This window comes from Drosophila innubila (genome assembly GCF_004354385.1).
Source record: "Drosophila innubila isolate TH190305 chromosome 3R unlocalized genomic scaffold, UK_Dinn_1.0 2_E_3R, whole genome shotgun sequence".
Taxonomy (NCBI): Eukaryota; Metazoa; Arthropoda; class Insecta; order Diptera; family Drosophilidae; genus Drosophila; species Drosophila innubila.
This window is the reverse complement of record NW_022995380.1, coordinates 24,907,926-24,934,316: the sequence shown is the minus strand read 5'-3', so window position 1 is coordinate 24,934,316 and position 26,391 is coordinate 24,907,926. Positions and strand designations below refer to the sequence as shown.

The following is a 26,391-nucleotide window of genomic DNA, read 5'->3' as shown; positions in this document are numbered from 1 at the left end:
CAAAGTTTTGAAAATGTATTTCAAAAAAAGGGCTGAAGGAGTAAGAGTTTTACTAACGACCGATTGTCCACAAAATCTTTGAATAATGAATCAATATTTGACTAAAAGTTTTTGTCAAATTTACTGCCTAGGCTGAATAATTTGAATAGAATAACTTAAGTTTTATAATACTGGAAACATACTTTAACAAACTTTTCGTACAATTAATTTTTAGATTAACAAAACTAATTAGAGAACACGATTAACATGTTTAAATCAAGGCTTTAAGTCTCAAATATTTTTCAAATTTCTAATACTTTAACTGGGCCGTCAGCGTTATACCTAGAGCTTTTCATTAAATACGCTTTATTTATTTAGATTGCAAATGTTACGTCAAGTATAAATCTTACACAACTTGAAAACAAATGTACCAATGGAAAGCATGTCTCAAATTTTCAGAGAAGAGTCGGTAACTTCAAGCATTTGTTATAATATAATCCAACAAAATGCCTTAAATGAAATCCCTTAAATAAATGTCGAGCTTAAGCAATGATTCAAATTTAATTGATGACTACGCAAGTTGACATATGCATAATATTGAAATATAGCACCTGCTGGCTTCTTACACTCCCTATCAGCAGTTATCAGCCCAAAGTAGTCTAATGTATTAAAAGGCCTAGACATATTCAAAGCACCGAAAACAGCCGCAATTCCCCCGGGCCAGTAAATCAATTTGTTTGTTAGTACGAGTATTTATGGTATATGGAAATGGTTGACTTACTTTGCTGCTTCCGTTGTTGACATGCAACCAACAACAACGACAGCGACAACGACAACAGAAACAACAACAGCAACTTAATGTGGCACAATAAATGGCAAATGTTACATTTTACACGCAATGTAACATGCTTTATTTCCTCTCTTTGCAAAACCTAACCAAATGAATTCAAACAACTGGAATGCAATCACCAGGTCACGTCAATTATAAAAAATGTATGTGACCTTGGAGTTGGTTGAAGTGAAGCATTATTTGAGCATATGGTTTATATTGAACTTACCAAAATTCGACCAGTTGTTGTTTGACCCGAGATAAGCTCTCCAGCCCAGTCTTTTGCTTCTGTCATAAATGTTCCCTCGAACTCCTGTTTGTTGCGTGTCGCCTTCTGCTCCTTTTGTTTGGGATCGTTGGGTCCCAGGTCCGGCTCCTTGCGGCAGCATATGAAGGCAAATCCACGCCATAGCAGCACAATGAGCAGGCCAGCAAGGAATGTGAAGATGCTGGATAGCAGAAAACACCAATATTTGCGAACTTTGAGACAATCATCGGCATCGAATGGTGAATCTGTTGGATCATCGGCCAATGATTCGACAGTGCTTTGATCACACCCCGACATCCCCTGAAACAATATACATATACAAATGGGCATATTTACATATATACATATATATATTGAGCATTAACAAAATATTAATTAACAATTAGCAATAGCATTTAAGATTTATGTGAGACGACAGTTTTTAGCACAAGGCGGCACTCATAAGAGTATTTATGTATGTATGTACATATATGTATGGATATATTACACATACGTCACGTTTGACATTTAAAATGAACACATTCTATTTATTTTATTTATGCGTTTTTTTGGCTCGAGTTTGTGTTGCGACGCGCATAAATGTAAACAAAAATAAATGAGCATACAGCTACTTAAATGCAATAAATAGGCAACTGACTAAGTTTTTGTTAAATGCATCCATTTTGGTTTTATTGCGTTTCTATAATTTATTAAATTAATTGCTTACATTTGGGAATGCGCTGATATTAGTGCCGATTAAACCGCTTGCCATTTCAGTTGCTTACATTGCGGCTATACACTGCTATTATATACACTATATAGTTATATGTACAATGTACTTATGTATGATTATGATTGTGATCTTTTGGCTCAGACCGATGCTCGATAGACTTTCAAGTGCATATAGGCCCCAGGCAAGTTTGAACATGGCCAAGTGGCCAATGACGACACCAAACAACGACAACGACAACGGCACCGACAACGAAACGGTACGAAAACTTGGCACGCCTTTAAAAATAGCAGCAAACAAATCTTTTATTTTTAAAGTGATCTCGCAATGTACGCGACATACGCACAGAGAATACACACACTCACACACACACAGAGTGAGCGAGCGAGCGAAGAACGCGGTGACAATTTGCTCAATATGTCAGCATTAGGCATGCGACTATGTACACGTATTCTATATAGAGATATTTCGTATAATTTTTAATAAATGTGAACAATGCACTTTGGCCAAAGTTCAACTTGATTGTATTCACTGTAATTTTTCTCTGCTTCTATTATTCATTCAAAATTTTTATTAGTAATTTATGGTCAGCGAATTTAGCACGCTTTTCAGTGGGGCCAACGCACTCAATGAATCACTGCGTATACTACGTATCTATGCAATATATATCTAGGTATATATGTATCGTATACATTTGCATTTGGCCAGCACACACACACTCACACACACACACACTCGCACTCGCACACGCACGTTACAAAATGGAGACACGGACCGAGCGAACAGCACAACTGCCGCACACAAACTGAAAACATTATGAACATGCGACGTTAGCGTTGAGGAGCCCAAACCAACAGCGACGCCTTGCTCAGCCTTCTCAGCTGGCCAGCCGTGCTATCTCCTAGCGCTGACTCTCTCCCACTAGCTGACCGCGAAAATTGTCAGGGCAGGCGACAAACTTGAATTTAATTAAAAAGCACAACAAAATAAATGAAAAGTTCAGTATACTACTGTCCGAAAACTGACACACCCTACCTTATAAAAGTAAACATTAAATATGATACTCGTATTAATTATGACAAGTGCTTTAACTCAACGTTTTATTCATATTTAAATTTTTGAAAAAACTTTCAGCATGTGTAAAAAATAGGTAGAAAACATGATGGAATATTTTCGATTTACATCTAATTTCTCAATATCCTATGCCTAATATACAATTCAGGCTTTTATCGATATTTCCTAGACAGTTTTTGGAAAACTGTCGACAGATTTCCAAAAAATTGTATGTGCCACTTATAAAATCTAAAATCTCCCTAGAAATCTAAAATCTTTTAAAGAACTATTTTATAATAAAATAAAAATTAAGATAAAATTAAGAAATTCTTTACATAATTAAAGCTAAAATTATTAAGACAGTTTTAAATTTAAAAAAATTAATAACATTATTATAACATTGAGTTATCAATTAAATTAACATTAAAGAAATTTATATTAATACAATAAAAAGTAAACGACGCCGGTTAACAACAGAGAAGTTATAAAGCCAGATATTTAATTAAAAGAGTTGTCATTACTGATCAATTTTTGTGAATCAAAGTTGATAGCAAAATCATAGTACCTTTTACAAGCGTATTAAAACATATGTAACTGTGTATAAAATAGCTCATACATTCGTATGTGTGTGCGTGAGTTGCCAACAATGAATTATTATTACAACAAGAACAACAGCAGGGCAAATATAAATAAATAAATAATGAGCTCTCTTGTTTTGCTGCTCTGTGCCGTACACACCGACACACACACATTCCCTATTTATTTTTTTTTTTCTGCATTTCTTGTGACCTGCCATCCTTACGCCTGCCACAATCGCCGAGCGTGAGGTTAACTGAGCCTAACTCTGCCCAGTCACGCCATGCTGCCAGTTAGCTGTCGTTTCATAATTTACGCGCTTTGTTTGCTATTTCCTGCGGGGGCATTGCCATCCGTTCCCATACCCGCAATCCTAAGCATGGCAACAAGCTGGCCCGGTTTGCTTATACCTTCCGTTTAAACTATGTATTTCCATTGGCCATAATTGCTCATAATCATCAGCAGCCGCAGCGAAGAACGAGTCACGAGCGTCGTGCATTTTATTTATAGTTTTTCTTTATACACGTATGCGACACTTTGGGCTGTTAAGTTTATCGCTTCATTGCATTTGGCCAATTTAAAAATTTTTATTCAATTGATGCATATTTATAAACCGTTGTTAACCTTGAACACTTGCTAGGTGTCCTTAAGTGCACAACAATGACGGTGGCGTATACGTAATAATAAATTTGCATAGCTATGCATAGCTAAGTATTTTGATTTGCTCATTCAACAATAGTAAACAAGTTTTTGAATTGCATTTTAGCATTTTCAATTGGAATTACTTGGTGCATTGGGAAATGTCTTATAAATGAGTAAGCTGCTTGTTAACTAGCTTGAATCTATCATCAATGACAGCATCCCAAACACATTCCACATTATTACATAGTATAATTTTCCGAAGAAATCAACAATTATGTATTACATTTTTTGTGTATTCGTTGTTAAATTGAATTTTTGTGTCAAAGAACAGATATATTTTAATAATATCGATATCAAACAAAATTATTTGCAACTGAAATCAGAGCTACAATAATGCGGATTCATTAAGGTGGCCAATGAAACTTTACTCTATTTATAGTCGGTAAATATTTAATTAAAAGAACACTTAGTTTACTTAATTTTATTATTAGAAGTTATAGAAAATTAAATTAATAAGTTCAAGTCAATTCAGAGTATAAAGTATTTGCAATTTAAATAACATTGAGCTAGGCTCATTAGAGGTTTAATTGGAAAAACACATCAAATAAATAAGTATGTAAATAAAGTTTCACTGATGATCAGAATCATTTCACATTAATAGAAGAAACTGATAAGCTGTCCCAGTTCCAATCAATCACTTCATTGCACTGTTGACATTCTAAAGCTGTCTGAAATGACATGTGGGATTTACTTATAAACAGATGTATATACGAATGGTCGAGCACTGTACGTTGAAATAAGTAAACAAATAAATGTTTATCGCTTTCCATTCGATTTGTTTATTTTGACTACAACTGAACTGTCAAGATTGCAAATGATTCATTTAAACTAATTTCCAACCGAATTTAAAGCACTTGTTTACTTATTTGAATTGCTTAAATTGAATTGAATTGCTTAACAGCCAATATTCTTGTAAATGTTTGTGTTTGAATATCATTCGGAATGAATTGCAATATTTTTGCAACGATTGATTAAATTATTTATTACTTGCTTTGTACTACAAATATTGGAATTTTTGAAGTCGCCTTAAGTCGACTTAAGATAGGCGTATTCTGTGCCGACGACCTGCTGTGACTAAGTTTGATAGCACAGCGATATATAAATTATGCTACAAGTCTGAGCGAATTTTAAGCTGCTGGTCAAGCGGGGGGATTCCCGCTGGGGGTGGCAATCAAACGAATGAAGTTACACGGCGACAAAGTGGTAATAATTTACATTGTGAACTATTGATTTTAAGGCATGGGGCGTGGACTTAACTTGATGATAAGTTGACGCATGTCTGTCAAAGTCTTTGTGGAAAGCAAAGAAAGATAGACAGACAGAGATACAAATGCCAAGCGACAGGCGGACAAGCGGACAGGCAAAGCAACGAACTGACAAATACCCTTCGACATTTTGAGCAATTTATGGGTCGCACTTGGCCAACTGATTGTTGTCGCTGATTGCTGACCACTGGCGTCGCGACATGACCAAGGCCAAAGGGCTTACACTGGACTTTGACGTTCAGTGTGTGTAGGTGTGAGTGTGTGTGTGTGTGTGGGTGAGTGTGTGTATTGTGTGTGCCACATTTGCAAAGGTCACGCGAAACAAAGAAGAAAGTATATACAAATGTATGAAGAAAGCAATCTTCAGCTTATGTGTTCTGTTGTTATACCCGTTACTCGAAAATTGAAAGGGTATACAAACTATATATTCTGAATCAACATCCACACACAAGTAGATCTATTCTTCTTGTATAAAATTATGAGAGCGAGAGTAGCTAAATTGCGTCTAGATCGAATATATACTAAGGAAGCTATGGCTGTTTTATAATTTTTAGAATGTGAGTCCCTAAAAGTATGCAACTTGAAATTAACATATACAGGGAGGGGTGTTCTTGAAATGCAAACCAACCAAAAACCAACAAAAATCCATAAATTTCAGTCAAATTGAGTAACGGGTATCACATAGTCGGGGACTCGACTATAAGTCAGCCTTGGGTTATTGATAAGCACGCGAATCTTACAAAGAATATTCCATTTATGAATAAATGATGATGGTCCCAATACGTGTGTGATTAATCGATTGATTGTTTCAATTATTGCACATCTATAGCCAGTATGAGTACAAGTACGAGTATGATTGTTAGCTTTGAACTAGTATCATCATACACATAAGAAATTGTGGCTTTCTTTACCTTTGGCATGATGGGCGGATAGAACGGTGGTAGCTCATGACAATTTGGACACCAGCTGGCCATATTAACTGTTCAGGTTTCGATTTCGATTTCGGTTTCACGTTGAATTTAATTTTCTCTTTTGCAATTAGAGCCAAATTAGCAGCCGCAATCGATATTGTTGTGTCCGTGTTCATATTCTCATCTTGAAAGTTGTTGTGTGCCGTCAAATGGGAAAGTGTATCTTGATATATATGTATACTTATGTCTATAAAAGGGGGCAGGGTTATATATTCCCCTCCCCATGCTTATGTCACTTACCTAGTACAGGCTAAACCACCGAGGCAGGGCTCCAGGGCTGCCAACATTCACACGTTCAAATCGCACATCAAAGTGTACACGATTTGTTGTAGAATTATTCGTATTTTTGAAAATTTTGTTGTAACTCTTCTTTTTTAGCGTAGAAATAAAATTGTTTTCTTTTCTTTGGTATTATTTATTTCATCATATTCGACTTATTTTATTCTTATTAAATTTTGGATTTGTGGTTTTTGTAAATTGTTGTTGTTGTTTCTTTAGAATACCGTTTTCAGTTTCATTGTGCGTTTGTTTGTTTGTTTAATTTTGATCAATTGAATTGCTTTAAATTAAATATTATTCAAAAATGCATTAGGGATTAATTCTCTTGACTCGGATTAAGTGATTGCTTCGACAAAATAATAAATGCTTGTACCGGTACGGTTGTGGTAAAGTTGCTAGGACAAAGAGTTGACAAGCTTCCAACTGTCATAACTTAAACAAAATTCACCCGATTTTCAAACGGATTGTCATTTTTTTCATATTTTATCGTATATTTTCATTTTGTATTCAAATTTTGCTCATTTGGAAAAAAAATTTATTTTTTGACTATCGAAGCCTAGGATGTTAAGGGTCCCCCCTTTGAAATTTTGAAAATTGAAAATTTTAAATCTCAAGTTTTTACTTTTAATCAACTCCTTATAATGTAATTAGTACAAAACGACACTCTAAACTTGATTCTGAGGTCTTTCATTTTCTTGTAAAAATCATGTCAAAATTTATAAATTTTTTGACATGTAAAGTGGCTAGGTCAGAGGCTTAAGTAACTTCGAACTGTCATAACTTTAGTAAAATTTTACCGATTTTCAAGCGGAATGTCATTTTGATCACGGTTTGGCCTCTACATTCATTCTGTAGTAAAATTTTGTTCATTTAGAAAAAATTTTTATTTAAGATTTGAAATCTCAGGTTTCAACTTTTAATTAAATTCTCATGTCATAATTATTATAAAGCAACACTTAAAAATTTTTTAAAATTAATTTGATTAACCGAAACAGAAACTATTACCAACATGTTTATTTTTCTTTGATTCCCTGCTATTTAAAGAAAAAAAAAACAACTATATAAATTTGTTTCTTATCAAAACAATTGCTTGAATAACTGTACTTTTAGACTTAATCTTTTAGTTTGGCAGTCAAAACTAAGCTATAATTTAGTTAATAATTGGAGCACAGCACATTTGTCAGTCAGCGGAACATTCGCGAGTTATTTAAAAATTGATGAGCTCTGCAAGACAAATGAATAGTGTTCACAGTACGGTTTCTTTTAAAATTGAACTGACAGAATTCGCGTAGTTTCCTATTGCACAGGACAAGTGACAGTAACACGGCAACTGCAGTAAAAAGGACAACGCGCCTGGTAAATAAATAAATAAAGACGCGAAGCAAACTTCAAAGCAAAAACGGCAGATGAGCGTGAACTTTTTAGGACTTTTGCAATCGTTACTCTCAGCGCTGCCACGCTTACTCTCGCTCTTTTAACAGCACACTCAGGCACGCTCTCTCACTCTCTGTCTCTCTCTTTTGTCTGTGTCTGTAACACTCTCGCATTTTAGTTTGACGCATGCGCTTTAATTGAATTCCGAATAAATGTTGCGTTTTGGCTTTCAATTTAAAGGCACAAATTAATTTTTGTTAAGCATACGACGTGTAGAGTATTTCAAATTTAATAATTTTCTTTAAAAGAAGAGTCTTGTTAATTATCTTTTATCTTTGTATGTAGTGTCAGTCGAAAGAAGCTTCCACAATGTCAGTGCGCCAAATACGTTGACCAGTTGGCAGTAGGGCAACGAACGTACAGAAAAGGAATTCGAACCGTGCGCGTGAAGCGTATGCGAGGCAATGAACGCTTTCAAGAGCTGCTGCTTCTTCTGCTGCTGCTGCAGCCTGTCGTTGAGACGGAAACACACTGCCCTAGTTTTTAGTTTCGATTCTTGAAGCACGCACACTCGTACATTTGTACATACACTTGGAGATGTATGCACGCACACTTACAAGCCGCTTAACATGACTTCATATGTATGTATGTGGAGTACAGAAAACCGGAGTTGAATATTAATTATATAAATATGAAAGCGATTAAATTTAAACACGCTAACTTGCAGTAATTTCAATTTGTACGTTTGTATGTTATATGGGTTGCCAGTGTTACCATTGCGAACTGAAATGTAAACAGACCGACTAACTTGCCAGGCGCGCATTGAACTCGTTTGAAATTGGGCTTAATTTCTTTGTAGGTATCTACTGCCCGATAATGCAACACATACACACGCACGCACGCACACACACGCATGTAGTACATGTGCACACATATATACACACACACACACACACACACACAAAGGCTCGGGCACTGACTGACTGACACACATATACAACGAAATCGCGCACGACACGGACGCCAACACCAAAGGCGAAAGACGATGAGTAGGAAACAACAAAAATAACATTGACGATGACAACGACAACGACAACGAAGCGTGGCTAGAAAGGGGACAGGACAGAAGCTCATTCGGCAAATACACAGAAAGCTAAAATTATCCTGAAATTCTTTAATTCTTTTAATTCGTTAATTCTTGATTTTGAAATGTTTTTCTAAGAATGTAACTAGGATATTATTACAAAAAAAACAGGCAACGACTCAACATTAATCAATGTACCCTTTAACTAATTTTTTAATAACGGGTATAAAAAGTCCAAGAAGTCTATAATATTTGATTTAACTAAAAAAAACTTTCTGACAAAAGTCGGGCTTGAACAACATATATTGTACTTGGTTGAAGAAAATCCTGAATTAATTTTTCATTCCGAAGTCCCGGATATTTTTTTCTGTGTAGCAATAGACACAACAACAACTGTGAACGATACAACTGTATCTCCGGCTGCCCATCGACTTTATCATCGTGTCCTTTCGCTTCGTCGTCGCTTAAAATGTTTGTGTGCTCGTTTTGTGCGATTCAACATGAAAGTAGCGCACTGTATATATCTCTGTGTTTGTTTGTGTGTGTGTGTGTGTGGGTGTATATGTGTAAACGAATGAGTCTTTCTTTCTATCCATGCGTTGTATGCGGGTTTCTTCCTTGTAAATGTTAAAATCACCAGCATCTACAGAATAATCAGCCAAAAATATGCAGTAGTTTATTTCACCAGTCTTTGTTAGTTGACTTTTTGTTTAATTTATAATTTTTTCATTAATATCGTAATCGTTATAAATCACATGAATTTTATCATTTTCTTCACGCACTCACACATTATATTTTAATTGAATTCCCTTTCTAATGTATGTCACACACACCAAATATTCAATTTTTTTTCTTTGATTTTTTTTTTTTTTTTGTGTTTCACTTACAAAAGATTTTCACCGAATACAGAAATTTTCAATAGCCTCACCAACAGAGCAAAAACTTGTTTATTTCAAAATTTTCGATTTACTCTTAATGATTTAACATGATTCTAGGGATATTTTATTCTTTAATTGGCTACACAGTTGGAAAAATTTTCACTTTCACAGTGTGTGTGTGTGTATATATATATGTATATATATTGAGGAACTTTTTCTTTCCTTTCATACAGGCACACGACGCGCACAGGCAAAGTAACCAACCTTTCTCGTCAGCAGCGTATACAATTCTGCGCGCTGTGAAATTGGACGACTCGGTTCTGTGCAGCTCAAGCTCATCTTTGAGCTTTTTCGGAGTGCTAGGGGCCTGGCATGGTAGGCGGAGCTTCTGATTCATTAAAACTGGCGCCAAAATGCATTGAGAATGTTTGTGTGTGCGTGTATGTGTGATTGGTGTTTCAACGATCCACGCACGTGGCGTATTAGTAATATTACTGTAGGTCGTTAAGATAATTATTTAATACTTGTTGTAGTCCCAATTTCTTCAAATTGTGCCAAATTTCCGTTTCCTGTTCCTGCTGATTGTAGTCGTTACAACTATTGCATACTTTTCAGCGGCATATGTTATTCATTATTACGTATTCCAGTAAAAACTTAAACTAATTTGGTATTCATTTAATTTGTAATAAAGTTGATTAAGAATGTATGGTTAATTTAAAGATCTAAACAGTACTTAAACATATTTTAACATTTTTACTATTTATTTATATCATATAACAAAATTTAAAAATGTAAAGTCTAACGTTTTGCTGCACTTTCTTTCTTTTTATTTATATTTTATCTAATATTATTAAATAACTTTAAATTGTCCCATATTTGAATTTTACTGACGCTCCTTTTTAGCTCATTTGAGAATAACAGACTCACAAAAGAACCAGTAAGTGCTCATTTTTTGACGAACGAACTAATCTTTGTTATCGATGGTCAACCTATTTTGTCGATATTTGTCGCCCATCACCGATACAAATTTAAAATTTAAAAACGCATAAAACTCGATAAAGAATTAATAAATTTGATGAAAATTTAAAATTCGAAGTTTGACAAAATTTAGGTAAACATTTTAATGAAGTTTTGAAGTTCGTCAGCCCTCGGAAAGAGAATTTAGAAAATTTAACTCTAAAATACAAATAAATTTATTAAAAAATTAAAATATTAAAAAAATTCCAGCTAAAAAAAATTTTGAAAACAGGTACAAGCATTCAGAATACCTTTTTTCGGAAATGAACTTATTTCTTTAAGTAAAAATAATCAAGCCAGATCGACAATTTTTACTGAAGTGGCAACACTCAGTTTAAGGACGTAAACTATTTTTACCAAATATAAAAAATATAAAAAACAAAGAGTGCTTCGAATTGCAAGTTAAAAGAAACTTGGCCCAAAACAGTTGGTAAAACACGCAACACAAGTCGCTTAGGCGTCGACAAGGTTTACACAATGACAACAGCCGTTCTTGGCGGCGGTATCAGTGGCTTATCAGCTGGTTATTATCTTCTGCGCCGATTTGGCAATCCGTTGACAATCTATGAGGCATCACCTCGCGTCGGCGGCTGGATACGTTCGGAATGGCACAAGGATCGTGGTTTTCTGTTTGAGAGTGGGCCGAGGACGATACGCCCTAAAGGCATACCGGGTGCCAATACCCTGGAGCTAGTGGAAGAGCTGAAACTGCCAATTAAACCGATACCCCGCACCCATGTGGCAGCGAGGAACCGCATGCTCTACGCCAAGGGTCAGATCTGTATGCTGCCGAACAGTCCCAAGGGCTTATTTGGCACGGTGCCTCCGTTTTCAAAGCCACTGTACAGACCACTTATCCATGATCTGACCACAGGTGGCACACTGGCCAAAAACGAGGACGAATCCATTTACAGCTTCGCAGAGCGTCGATTTGGAAAGGAAATTGCCGACTATGCCATCAGTCCCATGATCTGTGGCATTTGTGCCGGCGATGCACGCGAGATTAGTGTGCGATTCCTAATGGAGACACTCTTCGAGCAGGAGCAAAAGTATGGAGGCGTGCTAAAGGGTGTGCTATACTCCCGCTTCAAGGATAAAGTGGATGAGAGCAAAGTGGGTCTGTTTGCCCAAGGCGAGCCCAAGCTATACACGCAGGCACGTCAAGAAAAGTGGGCCATGTATGGCCTGGCCGATGGACTGGAGCAACTGCCTCGCACGTTACGCAAATATCTGGGTGAACATAACGTTAACGTGCAACTGAGCAGCAAGTGCCAGAATTTGAGCTTTAATAGCGACGGTGCTCGGATGAGCATACGTGATGCCGATGTGCCTGTATCCCATGTGGTCAGTTCTCTGCCAGCTTACCAATTGGCACAGCTGGTCAAGACGCAGCATCCATCGCTTTCCGGTCAACTGCTAAATATACCTTACGTCGATGTCGTTGTGATCAACATGCAATACGATGGCAACCAGTTGTTAAAACATAATGGCTTTGGATTGCTGGTGCCACCCGTGGAGCAACTGCCCGTGCTGGGTGTGATCTTCGATAGCTGCTGCTTTGACATGGCTGGCAACACGGTCATTACCGTGATGATGGGTGGTCGCTGGTTCGACAAGTGGTTTGGTCACCAGCCAAGCCAGAAAGAGCTACGGGATGTTGCCCAGCGATACGTGCACCAGATACTGAACATTAAGGAGGAGCCCAAGTTCAGCCGAGTGCACACGCTACACAAGTGCATTCCCCAGTATACAGTGGGTCACAAGAGACGTGTGGAGAGCATTAGGGATTACATTAGGAGCTACAAGCTGCCATTGTCGTTGTGTGGCGCTGCCTTTGACGGCGTTGGCATTAACGATGTCATACTGTCTGCCCGCCGACAGGTAGAGCTGTTGCCCCTGCCAGGACACTGATCCCATTCCCCAACTGATATTTAATATTTCCAATCTTAATGAATCATTTCTTGTATCTATTTAATGTGGTTTAAGGTTTGTGTGTGATATTCCATTTGTACATAAAATTTTGTTAGTCATCGTCTAAGCGTTGTGCTTTCATTTTATTTTCCAAATCCACCTAGACACGGGGGACTTTTCTCCGGCTCCTGTTCGGGCTGCCATTGCTTCGGAGTTTTCGTTTCAATGGAAAGTGCGTGCATGAATTCAAAGCCAGCCGCCTGCAGAGCATTCTTTATGGTGTCATTAACCAGTCGATGACGCTGCAAGAGATTTAGATATTGTTATGATTCTGACTTAAAGAAAAGGGTTAAAATCATTTTTAAAAAATACGCTGAAGAGAGTGTTTTAAAAAATTAAAATACACAAGTTAAAATTATATTTATTTTCTGACTTGTTCTAAGAACGAAAGCCTAGCATAATATAATAAGAACTAAAATAAATATCCATAAAAATATATATTTTTGAATAAGGCCGAAGAAAGCCTCTTTCTTGTTTAATGTCAGCTCACCTTTATTAGCGTTAAGTCATTGAATTTCTCAGATACAACTAGCACTCGAAAGTGGGATTCAGCCTGTTTGGGAGTATTGTGCATTGGCGACTCGTTGGAAACGTCCAAAAAGACCGGCTTTAACTCTGTTGTTAACGCTTTCCTCATGGCCGTTTCTATCGGTGGATATTGTGGCTCCTGCGACATGTTTGCCTTGGAATATTTACTAATCAATGTGCCGCTTGTTCCCAGCAGTTGATTCACCTTTTGCAAAGAAACTCTAGCAGTTTGACGAAAAGTTAAGCTGAACATGTTTTCTTATTTATGCGCACAGCTGTTTCACAATTACATAAACAAATTGACACTTACTCTAATGTTGCCCATCCAGTAAAAATTTTCGATCTGGCTCGATTTTTTTACTAAAAAAAATAGGTAAAAAACGCGCGCGCAATTTAAACACAAAAACAGTGTGGCAACCTGAAATCTTGAGCGGTACGTTAATTAAATAAAGTAAAAACTAAATTTAAAATTTGTGAATTTTGTGAAACAGAGTATTTAACCGATTTTAGTTTTTTTATACACAAAATAAATAAATAGAATTAAGATATTACAAGGGTTTTAATTTATTTACCAAAAAGTTAACCATTAAGTTTTTTTTAGCTCATCAGATATTAAATTATGTTCTTGCCTATGTCAGTCATCAAATCTTATCTAGAAATGAATGGAGTACATTAACGAGACGTTATTGGTCGAATTTTATCCAACAATAGTAAAATTTTACATACTTTTAACACATTTACAATTTCTCTCAAGAGAATGTGTATATTGAATAGCGTTCGTTTGAGTTAATTTGTGGATAAACACAAATAACGTTACAATAGAAAAAGTTGTCTAAGAACAATTAAACAATAATCGAGTTTAACCAAAGAATGCTAAGATGTCACTTCTTTCTATTCTTAAATAAGCATATGCTGATCGTGTCAATAATCGACCAGCTTCTTAAGCTTGGGCGGTGCAGATATGACGACTCTTCCACGATTTCCACCACCACCAGAGCTACTGCCATGGGCATGCTCATCCACTCGATTACCATAGGAGCGATCGTATTGTTGTTGTCTGTATCGCTCTCTCTCACGATTCCTCTCCATGCTGCGCTCGCGTTGCCGACGTCTGCGCGATTGAGATTGACTACGTCGACTGCGCGATCGTCTACGTTCCCGACTTCCGCTTCGACGCCGACTATGTGATCTCCTTTTTCTTTCGATTCGACTATTGCTACGTCTACTGCGGGAAGAGGATCGTTGCCTTCGATTTCGACTGGGACTACGTGATCTTCGCTTGCGTTGCACGCGACTGACGCTGCGCCGACTGCGGGAACGTGACCGTTGCTTTCGATTGCGACTATGACTGGGACTGCGACTGCGTGATTTGCTACGGCGGGCAGATGATTTTGTTATGCGACTTGGCACCTCCGAGTCGCCTGATTCCACCTCACTGTCCGACAGCTTGCCACTGGAGGGCGTTCCATACTTGTGTCGCAGCTCACGTCGCCTGTGAATAAAGAGATGTGAGAGGGGCCTTTAAAAAAAAACCACCCACAACTGATTACTCACCTGCGTCGCAACTTTAATGCCAACTCTCGCATCTCATCCTCGCGCTCCTGCTGTAGCTGTCGCTCTCTTTCAGTTTTCTCAATCTCTGCACGCTTATCGGCTTTATCTAAAATGTTAATTGTGCTTAGTGTTTCGGCATTATACAATTTAAAAATTATATATTTTGAACTTCACACTACAGTCGCTGGCTTACATTGCCTGTTGAGCAGATTTTGCATCTTGCGCTTAAGACGCTCTCGCAGATTGGGCCGTCCACCAGCAGTTAACTGACCAGATCCCTGTAATGGTTATCAACAAGTAATTAGCTATCTTGGCATCAACTAATGTGCAGGAGTTGGAGTCAGTTTTGGTTACAGTCGAAAGTGTCGTCGCGTTAAATATATTGAATACAAATACTATGTGAAATAATAAAGCGAAACATTAATTAACAACATAAGGAGCAGTCCAAATTACGATGTGGATTATGTACATATCAGGGACTGTAGTCATAATAAGAGTTATTATAAAACTCAAGAAATAATCATTATTCTATGAGTTTTATTATTTTACTTATGATTACTTTTGAGCAAAAATAAAACTCAGGAGCAATAATTTTTTTTGAGTAAAAAAAAAAACTCATAGAATAATAGAAGGAACAGGAAACCTTTGGAATAGGAAAACTTTCATACACGAGGTGCTCCAAACATGTAAACCAGTCAAAAAAGCAACAAAAATGTATAGGTTTTTGGTCGGCTTTTAGTTGTTTGGTATTTCTGGAACTCCCCTGACTAAAACAATTCGGCAAACCGAATTTACACTATAATCGGTCAGTCTTCCTGACCCCAAAACTATATGTATTTGATTAATCAAAAGAAAAACGGACAATATAAAGTCGGCTTATGGTAAAAGAATCTACTTGTTCGGGTCACTCTAAGATGTCCTTGTGTTGGGTGTGGTCCATCGTTATTCGTGATTAAGTCATATGCATATTGGTTTATGATTGATTTGGATTCACATTGATTTCGATATCGATTTTTAAGGTAGAGGCGTGAAATTTTGTGGTGTACTCCAGTTAATTGAGGCAATGAGACACTTTGGCTTTGCTTACTGACTTTGGTTTCGGTAGCAGAACTATATTTGCCTGTTTGATTACCCGTGCTGGATGACAACGGCTGCGAACGCTCCGAGCTGCAAAAAGGAAGAAAACGGTATTAGAATTATCAACATTTTGCTGAAAGGTACAAAATACATAGTAGATAAGAATAGTAGATCAGAGAATCTTTTCATTCCTTGGTTGCTCAACTTTACCACACGGTGTGCCATCACTTACGCAGTATCCACGTCCAATTCATCCGAGTCATCGCGTTCTCTGCTGCGTAGAGATTTCCCAGAAGACTGTTTGACAGCCTCCTCCTCTGCATCGCTTGGTTCACTGCTCTCAGCCGACGAGGATGATGTGTCGTTGCCACGCTTGCGTCCATAATAACGCTTCAGTGGTGGCGGTGGCGGCTCCGTAACTTGTGGCAGCGCTGGAGTTGAGCTGCTCACCGTTGGCATTGTTGTTGTTGTCATACTAAGTACTCTGGTTGACAGCGGATAACTGATCATGGGCACTGCTGGCATCGCTTGTGGAATTGAAATAGGTTTCTGTTGCTGCTGCTGCTTCATTGGCAGTTGAGCACTGGACGTTGTGGTCAGAATGGTGCTCGATGTCGTTGTGGTGGTGCTAAGGCAAAACGTTTTCTGTGTGGCAGGCGGTGTCCCAATTCTCTTAACATTTGCATGTGTGCGACTGCGGCGACTGGAATTGGACTGAGAGCGGCAACGGGAGCGAGTACGGGAACGGGAACGAGAGCGTCGTCTTCTCGACATCGCGTAGGAGCTGGCGCTGGAACTGCGCGAGGAATAGGAATAGCGCTTGCGCGACCTCTTATAACTGGGACTACGCGATGCGTAACGTTGCCTGGAACTTGAACGTGATCGTGAGCGGGATCGAGAGCGAGACCGGGAACGTGATCTTGAATAGTAGCGCCGTCTCCTTCGGCTACGCGTGCGACTCCGACGATGATAACTGCGGCGTCGGCTGCGACGTCGACTGGGACTGCGAGATGCAGAGTGCGAGCGTCGTCTTCCGCTGCGCTTCGCCGTCTCGTTCATGAGCTTCAGTTTGTCCAAATTGTCCTTCACCTTTTGAGCATAGGACACAGAGGCAGAGGCTGAAGCAGCGGCAGCTGTTGCTCCGCTGCTGGCATTTATGCAGGATTCCCCCAATGTCTGGCCGGGCTTGGTTAGATTGATAGTGATCTTTGAGTGCGGTTGCATCTCATCCTCACCACCAAATGAGGTAATATAGGTAATCTTTTCGCCGCCACCTTCAGCTGGCGAGGGTGAACGTGATTCCGATTCCTCGTCCTTGTCCTTATTTTTGCCCTGATCCTCTTTGGCCGCATAGCTGGGCGGGCTGAACGGGCGATTTGCAATGCGACGCTCCTTTTGGGCCCGTCGCTCCCGACGCGACTTGCGTCCACTTAATAGCATCTTTTCCTGTTCCTCCTCGCGTGCAATTCGCAGCGCATCCGCTTCGTCAGCATCTTTGGTTAGATGCGAGAAGAAATCATTACTTTTCATGCCATAGTTGCGGCCACAGGCATTCAGCTCATGCGCCTGAGCCGTGTCCAGTTTGCCAATGTCTATGGAAACATCCATGTCCATATCCGAGTCGGACTCATCCGAGTTTTCAGCCTTATCGCCGACTCCAGCCGCTGGGTTACTCGTGCCTGACCCGGTTCCAAATGGCTGTGGACCAATGGCAACTGTTGTCGACTCTCCGGCATCATCATAGGAGTAACCAATTGTGGCTCCACCACTGCTGCTCTTTTGCTTCTTCTTTCCCAAATTGCGCTCCGCTTCTAGCTGTGCATTCGCTCCAAACTGCTCTTCCAGATACAGTTGATGCAGAAACTTGTCCTCGCTGACATTGAGGAAATCATTCTGGGCCAATATTCGATATCGCTCATAGTTTAACTGACGTTCCTCGGCCGTCAGATCCGAATCGGTGTCTCCAGAGTCGGTGCCGCCTTTCACCATGGGCGCAATGTAGTCCAAATGGGCACGCACATCAAAACGATCGATCAGATTGTCCTGCTGTCCTTGCCAAGGAACACTACAAGAGATGAATAAAAATCAGTAAGTATTGCCCTCCAACTGCTAAATTGTATGTATGTGGGTGATTTTTGCATTCAATATCACTTGCATGATTGCGTCGCCATCTCCGGCGGCCGCCACGGCTGGATCCAGATAGATTTTACTCCGCCTGCCATGCAGCTGCAGAAATTGTGTGGGATCCGCTTGGATTTTGTCATAGAAGTATTGTCTGCGCTCAGCACGCTTTCGATAGTCGACAATGAGGCCGCGTATGCGACGCTCCTGCTTTCGTGCCTCGTGCCACATAATTTTCCATTAAATGACTACGACAAGGGCGACTAACTTTTTTTCACAAAGTCACACACGCTCGGCCGGCAAAATTCATCTATTTTTCAATGGCTCGTTTCCATTGCGTCTCTGCGCCGACGACAGTGTTGAGAAACGTTTGAAAGCGACGCCCTGAATTGAAACTAGTTCTTTTTACATCAGCATATGCCAAGTTTATAGGACAGCGTAGCTCGAATTAAAAGGTATCAAGTTGAGTTTTTTAAAAGCGCTTTTACATCAGAAGACTGCTTGAAAATCTACCTGTCGACTTTAATTTCAATCAAGCAGATTAAAATATATTACAGAATCAGTTAATGTCCTTATTAAATTCTTACTTACTAAAAACCAGATAGAAGGCTTTAATTAAATCAGGATACGCAGCCTTATAAACCTTGCTTCCTTTCCGCAGCGTCTGTGAGCCGTCGACTGTGTTGCGAAACGTTTGAAAAGGTCGCCTTTAATTGTTCCGTTTTAAAACCGTTCCGTTTAAATTCCGTTTTTAAATCAGCACAGTTAAAACTGGCAAATTCAATTGCAGTATACAACTAATTGGGGTTAATTAATAAAGGATGGGGTTGAAAAATGCACATGCATACATTAAAAAATAAAATGCAAGCATTTTATTTAGTTTGCCATCCGGTCCGAGTTTCGAATCTACTACGCATGCGCAATTGATGGGGTTGGGGTGGAAACGGAAATAAAGAGGATAATAAATAACAGGCAAAACTGGAATGAGCCACAACACAACAATTGTCAGTCGCCGCCTTGTGCTACATATCCATCCTTAACTAAATAAGTAGTTGTAAAAAGAAAAGAAAAGCTTGGAACTAGCATAACCAGTTCGCTAGATCCTGTTTATCATCTAATGTCTGGTAGACGTTACTATTTCGGAGCAGAGCAACGATACAATAAATCCGGCGATAAGGACTGTCACGATGATGAGCCATTGTATCCTTGCGACGACAACAACAATAGCAACAGCAACAACGTTAATGCGAACAATGATCCCGAACCGGACGCTGACGCCGACGTTGACGGTGACGCTGACAAGGACGAGTTTGACTCGGAGTTCTTGCAAGATGTTCCATACTCGTCCAGCAGCATTGACCGCAGCTCCATTGGCTCCATACCCTGGGCGGATGATGCCATCAAAAAGAATAAACTGGATTGGGAGCGGGTCGACCGCATGCTGAGCGGTGAGGAGGCGCTGCCAGAACAGGAAGTGGAACTACGGCACGAAATCGCCGATTGGCAACGCAAATTCCCCAGCTTATTAGGTCGCAAAGCGAAGCCACTGACACAGCAGAGTTTCGACAATGGTCGTCATCCCACAGTGCCAGATGATTCAGCGGAAATAGACTCTATGTCGGATCTGAGCCTCAACTCTCTAGACGATTATGATGAACGGGATGAGGATGACGATGGGTTTCTAACGCCAACAGCCGACCGTCCGCATCTACGGGAGCAGGCAAGGCCAACGAATCGCCCTTATCTGCGTTCCACACAAAATCAACATCTGGTGGCCATGCTCGACAGGGATTTACGCATCACATCTGTGGCGCTCAATCTTCGCAAGCGTGAGCACTCCAAACAGCCTCCTCAGCCAGCCCCTGTCCCGACCACGCCCCAATCGGCAACGGTAACGCGCTCACGCCTTCGAATGCCTCCAATACTCAATGTTTTGGACTCGAATCGCCGCTTTCGCGGATTGCTAAACAATCGGAGTTTCGTGCAACTGACGCAGGTGCAACAGCAACCCAAATCGGCAGCATTGACCTATGCGAGCAGCGCGGAGAGACGGCAGCAGGCTGGGATTAGATCCGCTTGGAATATGCCCATGGCGGCCAGTCGATTCCTCAGCAACAAACATGCCATTGTTCTGCCTTCACTTAATCGTCACAGGGATTTCACCACGACTGCAACCACATCAAGTCAAAGCATTTCCAGCGGAGCCGGCAACAGTTCATCATTGGGATCAACGCGACGCGGAACGGGTCACAACAATGTCCATCAGCAGCCGCATCCGCACCTGCATCAACATCAGGTGCCATATGGCCTGGCCTTGGGGGAGGTCTCAACGAATGCAAACAACACTCCCTCAACGGGTCGTTCCATCTCGGCGGCAATTCATCATCCACGCTCGGAGTTTGCCACCAGCAGTGCCTTCTATGTACCGTACAGTGCCTCAAAATTTAAAGCCTTTAAGTAGCCAAAAATCTTAACTTGTATACAACAACCAGCAATAAAGTTTAACCTTAACCAAGAATTACAAATAAAGCGCTTTTATTCCTAGGAAAATATACATATATATCTTGAAATTTGTAGTCAACAAAATATATTAAGGCATATTTTCCAATCTGATTATAATACTGCATACATTCTTAAAAGTTCTGGAAATTAGTATTTAAAGTTCATTATTTTAGCCGAAAATTCAATTAGACTTTCAATTGAGACTTTCAGTAAAAATATAATTAATCACATTCTTAAGATAGACCTTTTTATTTTAAAATTTTATCGATTAAAAAGTCAAGAAAATATTAAAGCAATTAAGAAAAGAAAATAACTATTTTTTAATAAATTGAGCCAAGTATTGAGCCATTAAAATTAGAAAAATAAAATAAAACCAATAAAAATTGTTCCTTTGTAAAATAAAATCAGTTGACTTTTTATTTTGTTAAAACAATTACTTGCTCAACTGTATTTACCTTCAATTAATTAAACTATACAAAAGAAATGTAGTAAAATAACAAACCAAATTGATTTGTCAAGTTTTGATTACAAACTCATGTTGTCCAGACGCAGACGACCATCGTTCTCCGTAAGATATAGCGTATCGGCTAGACACTGCTCCGTGATCAGTTCTTCAACACGATCGTTCATCTGGGCAAAGTTAGAGCGTAGAGTTAAGCTGGGATATTAAGCAAAGTCTAAATGTTACTTACTCCTTTGGCATTGCGATCGTTTGTCACAGCGGGATATTTGAAAGCTGGTCCAAAGTTGACGCTCACTGTGGCGCTCTTGTGTATGGATATGGCGGGGAAGTAGCTACCCGCATAGATGTCTTCAAAAGCCACGCCCTGCGATTGCCCATTCTTGAAGAACTCAATCCGACTGCCTTGCAGAATGTGCAGATTCTTAAGGGTCTCGGTAATCTTGTCTTTGTCTTCGTAATACAAATGCGATTTGAATTTAACAAGAGGCTATTAACAAATTGATAATTAAATATAAAAATATAATAAAACTGGTAGTTGCCATTGGTAAGAATGCCTTACACGATCCTTAAATGTATTGGGCAGGTAATCCAAAGTTGGCATTTCGGGCAGTTCAATAAGCAAGCCCAGTGTGTCGCCTTCACCGTAAGCTTCACTGTAATGCTTGCCCTGGCTCTCTGTGAACTTTGTACCCTTGCGGGAGCGCCAAGAGTAACCAAACTTGTCATAACCCAAAGGCGCCTGCAGGTTTCCATATTCTCTGCCCCAACCGATGCGTGTGGCAGCACCTTCGGGCATCTCCTCAATGGTAATCTCGTAGTACCAGCGACCACGATTCACAGCTATAATCATGAAGAGATTATGCGATTAGATCATGCACTTTTTCCTTGGTCAGTTACTTACAGTGTGTGGCACGAACTTGAGAGTATCCTCGCTCACCAGTCACCGCCAGTCGATCCTCGCTTATTTTCAACTGTGGTGCACGATCGTGCAGCGCCAGAAGAACCGCATGTGGTACCAGAGTACGATATAGCCAACCGGGAATGGGTTTACCTGCCCAGTCGGAGCTCTCATCGAACTCCTGACGGAATGGCGCATGCGGATCCGGCTCAGCTAGAATGTAGCGATAGCCATCCTTATTAAAGGGATGCTCCAAGGGATAACCATGTGCAGGCAGCTTCACATTCGCACTTATGTCCGAGCTTGGACGTCCCTTCTTGCCCGTTGGACCCGCATCAGTGCCCGGGAACTTTCGCTTCTGTCTATTGTTCTTGGCAAGCGTCGCTGCAAAAATGTGGAGAAGCAGGCAAGAAATGTTATACTCAACATGCCGAACATTTGATACCCTTTCTTGCTATGACAGCTATATGTGTATAGTAATCCGATTTTCAACACATGTTATTAGAACTTTTAGGAGCTGCATAATCTGTGAGATTAGTTGAAAATTCCCTTAAGAAATAACAAAGCTTTTAATACTAAAGGTTGATTTCATTTTTTTATAATTTCTATACAAAATTCTTAAGAATCTATCAGGGGTGCAACAGAAAGCGAAACCAACCGAAAATATTCCAAATCTCCATATATTTTTGGAAGATTTTCGGTATATGACAAAAGATTCTTTATATGACAGCTATATAGTGATCCGATTCAGCTTTACACACATAATAATGTGTGTAAATATGTGTACAACTGATCTGTACCCATTTTCATCAAGATAGTTTCAGAACAGACGGACTATATGGATAAAGCTTGTCTTCCTGATCAAAACAAAAATATACTCCACATATTGTATACAAATTTGATGACAAAATTATAATAGCCGCTGCAAGGGTATGCAAAATGCAAGAGAAACAGTACGTGACTAGCGGCGTGTCTGTTATAGGTGAGTAATACTGTGATTTTCCATGCATCTACCGATATTGATTCACTTACAATCTTCCTCGCTGCTGGCAAACGACGCTGCGCTCAATGTTGACGTCATCGCAAGGACAATACAATATAATTAATATATGTATGTACTATATACAAAGTCCGAAATTGCGACGCGCTTTAAATCAATTACCAACAGATACACACACACACTCCCACACACACACACACACACACTTGCACGCTCAACGTATTAAAAGTAACTAATTAAAGCGCAACTATTTCTTATTGCAGTGAATGAGTTCAGCGCGTAACCGCCTACGTGCCCCACCCACCCCTTTCAATCAATTTTCTGTGTGTTATTATTTTGTTTGTTTCTGTGCTGGGTGTGTGACGAGAACACGACGACAAATAAGAAACTACCGCAAAACGTAATGATGACGATCAGCTTTCGTTTCGATTGTTTGAATTGCGAAAAACGGCGAGAGAGAGCAAAGAAAGAAAACACAAAAAAAAAACAACAAGTGTGAGCAAGCAGAATCGCAATAAAGAGAAATTAGAGAGAGAGAGAGCACACACACACTGCGTCGCGTCACGTTGTTTATTTTGTGTAGAAGACTATGCAAAACAGAATGCGATAAAGATAGTCGTGAATGCATTAGCTTAATTTTCCGCCAACACTCGTCCCACTGTGCGCCGTCAGCTGTAACGAATTGTAGGCAAAACAGAAAGCTCGACAAACTTAACATTGCAAAGCACCAGATAATATCTAACCGTTAAATTTCGTTACACGTGTACCGAGTTTGAAACAAAAACAGTATTTGGCGTACAGAAAGATCGATGAAATTAACTTACCTTGTATGTAACCATCTTCCGTGAGACGCAGAGCACCGGTTTTACTCATGATCTCATAGTTGGGCTTAATCATTCGCAGATCTTGATGGAACAATCCATACATAGCACCGTGCTCCACATGTTCTTCGTAAGTAAATAGCGTGTTCACGTCTTTGACAAGGGATCGTTGCACGGTTGAGTACCAAGACTGCGTTAAGCGTCTCGGCATCGTTGTCATGGCTTCCCAGTATTGTTCAATATAGGGTATAATCTCTTTATCCTTGCTAAACTGTATTTGAGGCTTGGCATCCCGCAGCGCCGCCTGCTGCATGTTTGCAATGGCACATTGACACATCTGAGATATTGCTGAAAATATACATATTTAATGAACAACAACAATGCAATGGCCGAGTTAGCCAATTTATTACACTTACTGGCTTGATTTTTGCGAAAGCTTTCCAGACCTGTGGCTGAACAGTTTTTACACACAAATATATAGTTTGTAACAAATGGCAATATTTTTCCTTTGCCCAACTGATATGTAATACACGATTCATGTATCCAGCGCGAACACGTTGCACAAAGTAGCTCAATCGCGTTCAGATTACGTTCCTTACCACTGAAAATGCAAATTGTAAAAAAATCCTTAGTTTGCTTATCGAAATAAACAAAGGGAATTCCTTTGGTGCTTACCAATAACAAACGCCGGCTGCAGTCTGACTCTCACTGCCGTCCGCAACTGAAACGCCTCCGCCAACGGCGGCAGATGTTCGCTGTTCTTGCAACTGCAATTTCTCGTCCTCCATGTTAAAGTTGAGATCTGCGTTGACCTCGGTGGGTGAGCTAGTCTCCATTAAGCACTCATCCATGTTAAATAATTATATTTTGTTGAATTTTTTATTCACAAAACATGTAAACAAATGAATTTTTTTTTATTAATGCAACACAACTACACACGCAACGCTGCCACCTGACCGAAAGCTTGCCACCCTGCTAAATTCACCGATGTGGCAATGTGTACCATTTTGGGTCAAATGTCAAACTTGGTAACTTCACAATTTTCCGCTTTTTTTTTTACAATTTCCAAATTTTTAAGCTAGAATTATTTAAAATTTTCTGCATTTCTTAATAATTTTTTCAGAATTAAATTTGTACTTCTCTGAAAGCCTTAAACCTTAATTAAATGTTTTCCTTAATTTTATGTAATTTCGAATTTTAAATTTTCTTTAAATTATTAATTTATTGCGAAGTTAACGCATCTTGATATTTGCAATGCCTAAATTTAAATGCATCGGTACTGGCGCCAACTCAGAACCTGAAGTGATTGAACTAAATTACTGATTCGTTCGGAGCTAAATCAATTGAACTAGTCACTAGAGTGAACAAGCGAACTAAATTTTTTTAGTTCAAGATTTTCTGCAGTTTCTTATCAATTTTTAAACGGATTTAATTTTATTTTTTATTAGAATTATTTAATAAAAATGTTACAATCATCTTAATTTTATATTTTTTCATTTTCTTAATGCCGACAGCTTTCTTGGGTTCTTACGGGCTTCTTCTAACATTTGCTGCAAACGATCCCGCAGTTTATTTGCCTTGCTTTCTGGCAAAGATCGCAATTCATGTAGTAAGCTTGTTGTTAGGGTTTCATCTCTGTCCAAAGTAGTTTGTAGTTCTGGAGGTTCTTGCTCAATAGACGAGATGGACGTAGCATCATCGGCGGCAACATCATCATCGTCGCCGTCGCCGTCAACATCATCATCATCTTCCTCATCATCATCTCCGAGTTGATAAATAATTTCAATGCTGTTACCGTTTCGTTTTCTCTCAGCCCTCATTATCTTGCGTTGTTCAGCCTTTGCCTCCTTCATATCACGCAGCTCAGGAAGTAAATATGGATGAGCACGCTGGCAAAATACAATTTTAATTAGTAAATTGTGAATTTCTGAAACTAAATGGACGCCATACCTTGATATGTCTATGAAAATTACCAGTGGAGTTTAGATTGCCGCGAAACGTAAGATGAGTAGTAGGACAAAAATTGCATCGGGCTGTCACATTATCGCCGTGCTGAGTCTCGATCTGGAAGATCTCACCGTTTAGTATGTATGGTATCTCTCGATATCTTCTAAATTTCTCCTTCATGATTTTGTGGATTGTTTGTTTGCCTGATACGACAAATCTTCCTTGTTTTTTTTTTGTTTTGTGTGCCACCGTAGTCTACACTATTCTGGTCTTATTTGGCCATCCAGCAAAGACAAGTTAGGTTATTTGGATGTCGAATATGTTGCTTATGAGATATAAATCGATTGGCGCTTATGTTAAAAACTCAATTATTGCTTAAATTATTTTTATTTGTGTTTGATTTTTTGTTTGATTGAACTCGTAAATATCGTGGTATTTAAATAGTGTTGGCAAACGTCTGCGAACTGTACTGTGTCGCACTATTGTCAACTTAGCCATTTTATAGCTAGTTCTGACTATATCCAG

At 39.3% G+C, this 26,391-nt stretch overlaps 7 protein-coding genes and 1 long non-coding RNA gene across 33 annotated transcripts in view; 2 read left to right on the top strand and 6 right to left on the bottom strand.

The window, feature by feature from the left end:
• The window catches only part of LOC117792356 (calcium-activated potassium channel slowpoke), a 44,660-nt gene extending 42,092 nt beyond the window's left edge, over nucleotides 1-2,568 (bottom strand). For 12 of the 21 annotated variants that reach the window (XM_034632464.1, XM_034632463.1, XM_034632444.1 and 9 more), the window contains exon 1: nucleotides 1,038-1,376. In XM_034632464.1, coding sequence (XP_034488355.1) covers nucleotides 1,038-1,373 — 336 coding nt within the window. In that variant the 5' untranslated portion in view covers nucleotides 1,374-1,376. Of the gene's footprint in view, nucleotides 1-1,037; nucleotides 1,377-1,782 lie in introns of those variants that run through there. The other 9 variants (XM_034632465.1, XM_034632457.1, XM_034632451.1 and 6 more) reach the window with 5 other exon arrangements.
• A 4,235-nt stretch (nucleotides 2,569-6,803) lies between these two features.
• Nucleotides 6,804-10,261, bottom strand: LOC117791202. The gene is made up of 2 exons (XR_004618032.1): nucleotides 10,232-10,261; nucleotides 6,804-6,911 (listed from the first exon to the last, which is right to left on the bottom strand). It is a non-coding gene; the product is annotated as an uncharacterized LOC117791202 (long non-coding RNA).
• Nucleotides 10,262-11,285: 1,024 nt separating this feature from the next.
• Nucleotides 11,286-13,019, top strand: LOC117791078 (protoporphyrinogen oxidase). Its single transcript, XM_034630727.1, has one exon. It carries the CDS (start codon nucleotides 11,462-11,464, stop codon nucleotides 12,893-12,895), a length of 1,434 nt encoding a protein of 477 aa, XP_034486618.1. The 5' UTR covers nucleotides 11,286-11,461; the 3' UTR covers nucleotides 12,896-13,019.
• LOC117791079 (bolA-like protein DDB_G0274169) lies at nucleotides 12,927-13,774 on the bottom strand. Its single transcript, XM_034630728.1, has 2 exons — nucleotides 13,446-13,774; nucleotides 12,927-13,197 (listed from the first exon to the last, which is right to left on the bottom strand). Exons 1-2 carry the CDS (start codon nucleotides 13,734-13,736, stop codon nucleotides 13,039-13,041), a joined length of 450 nt encoding a protein of 149 aa, XP_034486619.1. The 5' UTR covers nucleotides 13,737-13,774; the 3' UTR covers nucleotides 12,927-13,038.
• A 257-nt stretch (nucleotides 13,775-14,031) lies between these two features.
• Nucleotides 14,032-18,567, bottom strand: LOC117791507 (CLK4-associating serine/arginine rich protein). 5 transcript variants are annotated; one of them, XM_034631286.1, is made up of 6 exons: nucleotides 18,270-18,567; nucleotides 16,347-18,179; nucleotides 16,129-16,204; nucleotides 15,231-15,315; nucleotides 15,038-15,143; nucleotides 14,032-14,975 (listed from the first exon to the last, which is right to left on the bottom strand). In XM_034631286.1, exons 1-6 carry the CDS (start codon nucleotides 18,464-18,466, stop codon nucleotides 14,405-14,407), a joined length of 2,868 nt encoding a protein of 955 aa, XP_034487177.1. In that variant the 5' UTR covers nucleotides 18,467-18,567; the 3' UTR covers nucleotides 14,032-14,404. The 5 variants fall into 5 exon arrangements, with proteins under 5 accessions (XP_034487177.1, XP_034487178.1, XP_034487179.1 ...); XM_034631287.1 differs by lacking the exon at nucleotides 14,032-14,975 and having other exon boundaries at nucleotides 15,111-15,143; nucleotides 15,933-16,204; XM_034631288.1 differs by lacking the exon at nucleotides 14,032-14,975 and having other exon boundaries at nucleotides 15,111-15,143; nucleotides 16,125-16,204.
• Nucleotides 18,568-19,052: 485 nt separating this feature from the next.
• LOC117791076 lies at nucleotides 19,053-20,753 on the top strand. The gene has a single exon (XM_034630723.1). It carries the CDS (start codon nucleotides 19,353-19,355, stop codon nucleotides 20,694-20,696), a length of 1,344 nt encoding a protein of 447 aa, XP_034486614.1. The 5' UTR covers nucleotides 19,053-19,352; the 3' UTR covers nucleotides 20,697-20,753.
• A 383-nt stretch (nucleotides 20,754-21,136) lies between these two features.
• LOC117791823 (set1/Ash2 histone methyltransferase complex subunit ASH2) lies at nucleotides 21,137-24,821 on the bottom strand. 2 transcript variants are annotated; one of them, XM_034631717.1, is made up of 7 exons: nucleotides 24,595-24,821; nucleotides 24,336-24,520; nucleotides 23,923-24,267; nucleotides 22,102-22,482; nucleotides 21,760-22,040; nucleotides 21,430-21,687; nucleotides 21,137-21,367 (listed from the first exon to the last, which is right to left on the bottom strand). In XM_034631717.1, the coding sequence occupies exons 1-7, from the start codon at nucleotides 24,768-24,770 to the stop codon at nucleotides 21,263-21,265; spliced, it is 1,731 nt and encodes a 576-aa protein (XP_034487608.1). In that variant the 5' UTR covers nucleotides 24,771-24,821; the 3' UTR covers nucleotides 21,137-21,262. The 2 variants fall into 2 exon arrangements, with proteins under 2 accessions (XP_034487608.1, XP_034487609.1); XM_034631718.1 differs by lacking the exons at nucleotides 23,923-24,267; nucleotides 24,336-24,520; nucleotides 24,595-24,821 and adding an exon at nucleotides 23,131-23,485.
• Nucleotides 24,822-25,389: 568 nt separating this feature from the next.
• On the bottom strand, nucleotides 25,390-26,335 carry LOC117790456. Its single transcript, XM_034629911.1, has 2 exons — nucleotides 25,870-26,335; nucleotides 25,390-25,808 (listed from the first exon to the last, which is right to left on the bottom strand). The coding sequence occupies exons 1-2, from the start codon at nucleotides 26,044-26,046 to the stop codon at nucleotides 25,413-25,415; spliced, it is 573 nt and encodes a 190-aa protein (XP_034485802.1). The 5' UTR covers nucleotides 26,047-26,335; the 3' UTR covers nucleotides 25,390-25,412.
• Between the last annotated feature and the right edge of the window lie 56 nt (nucleotides 26,336-26,391).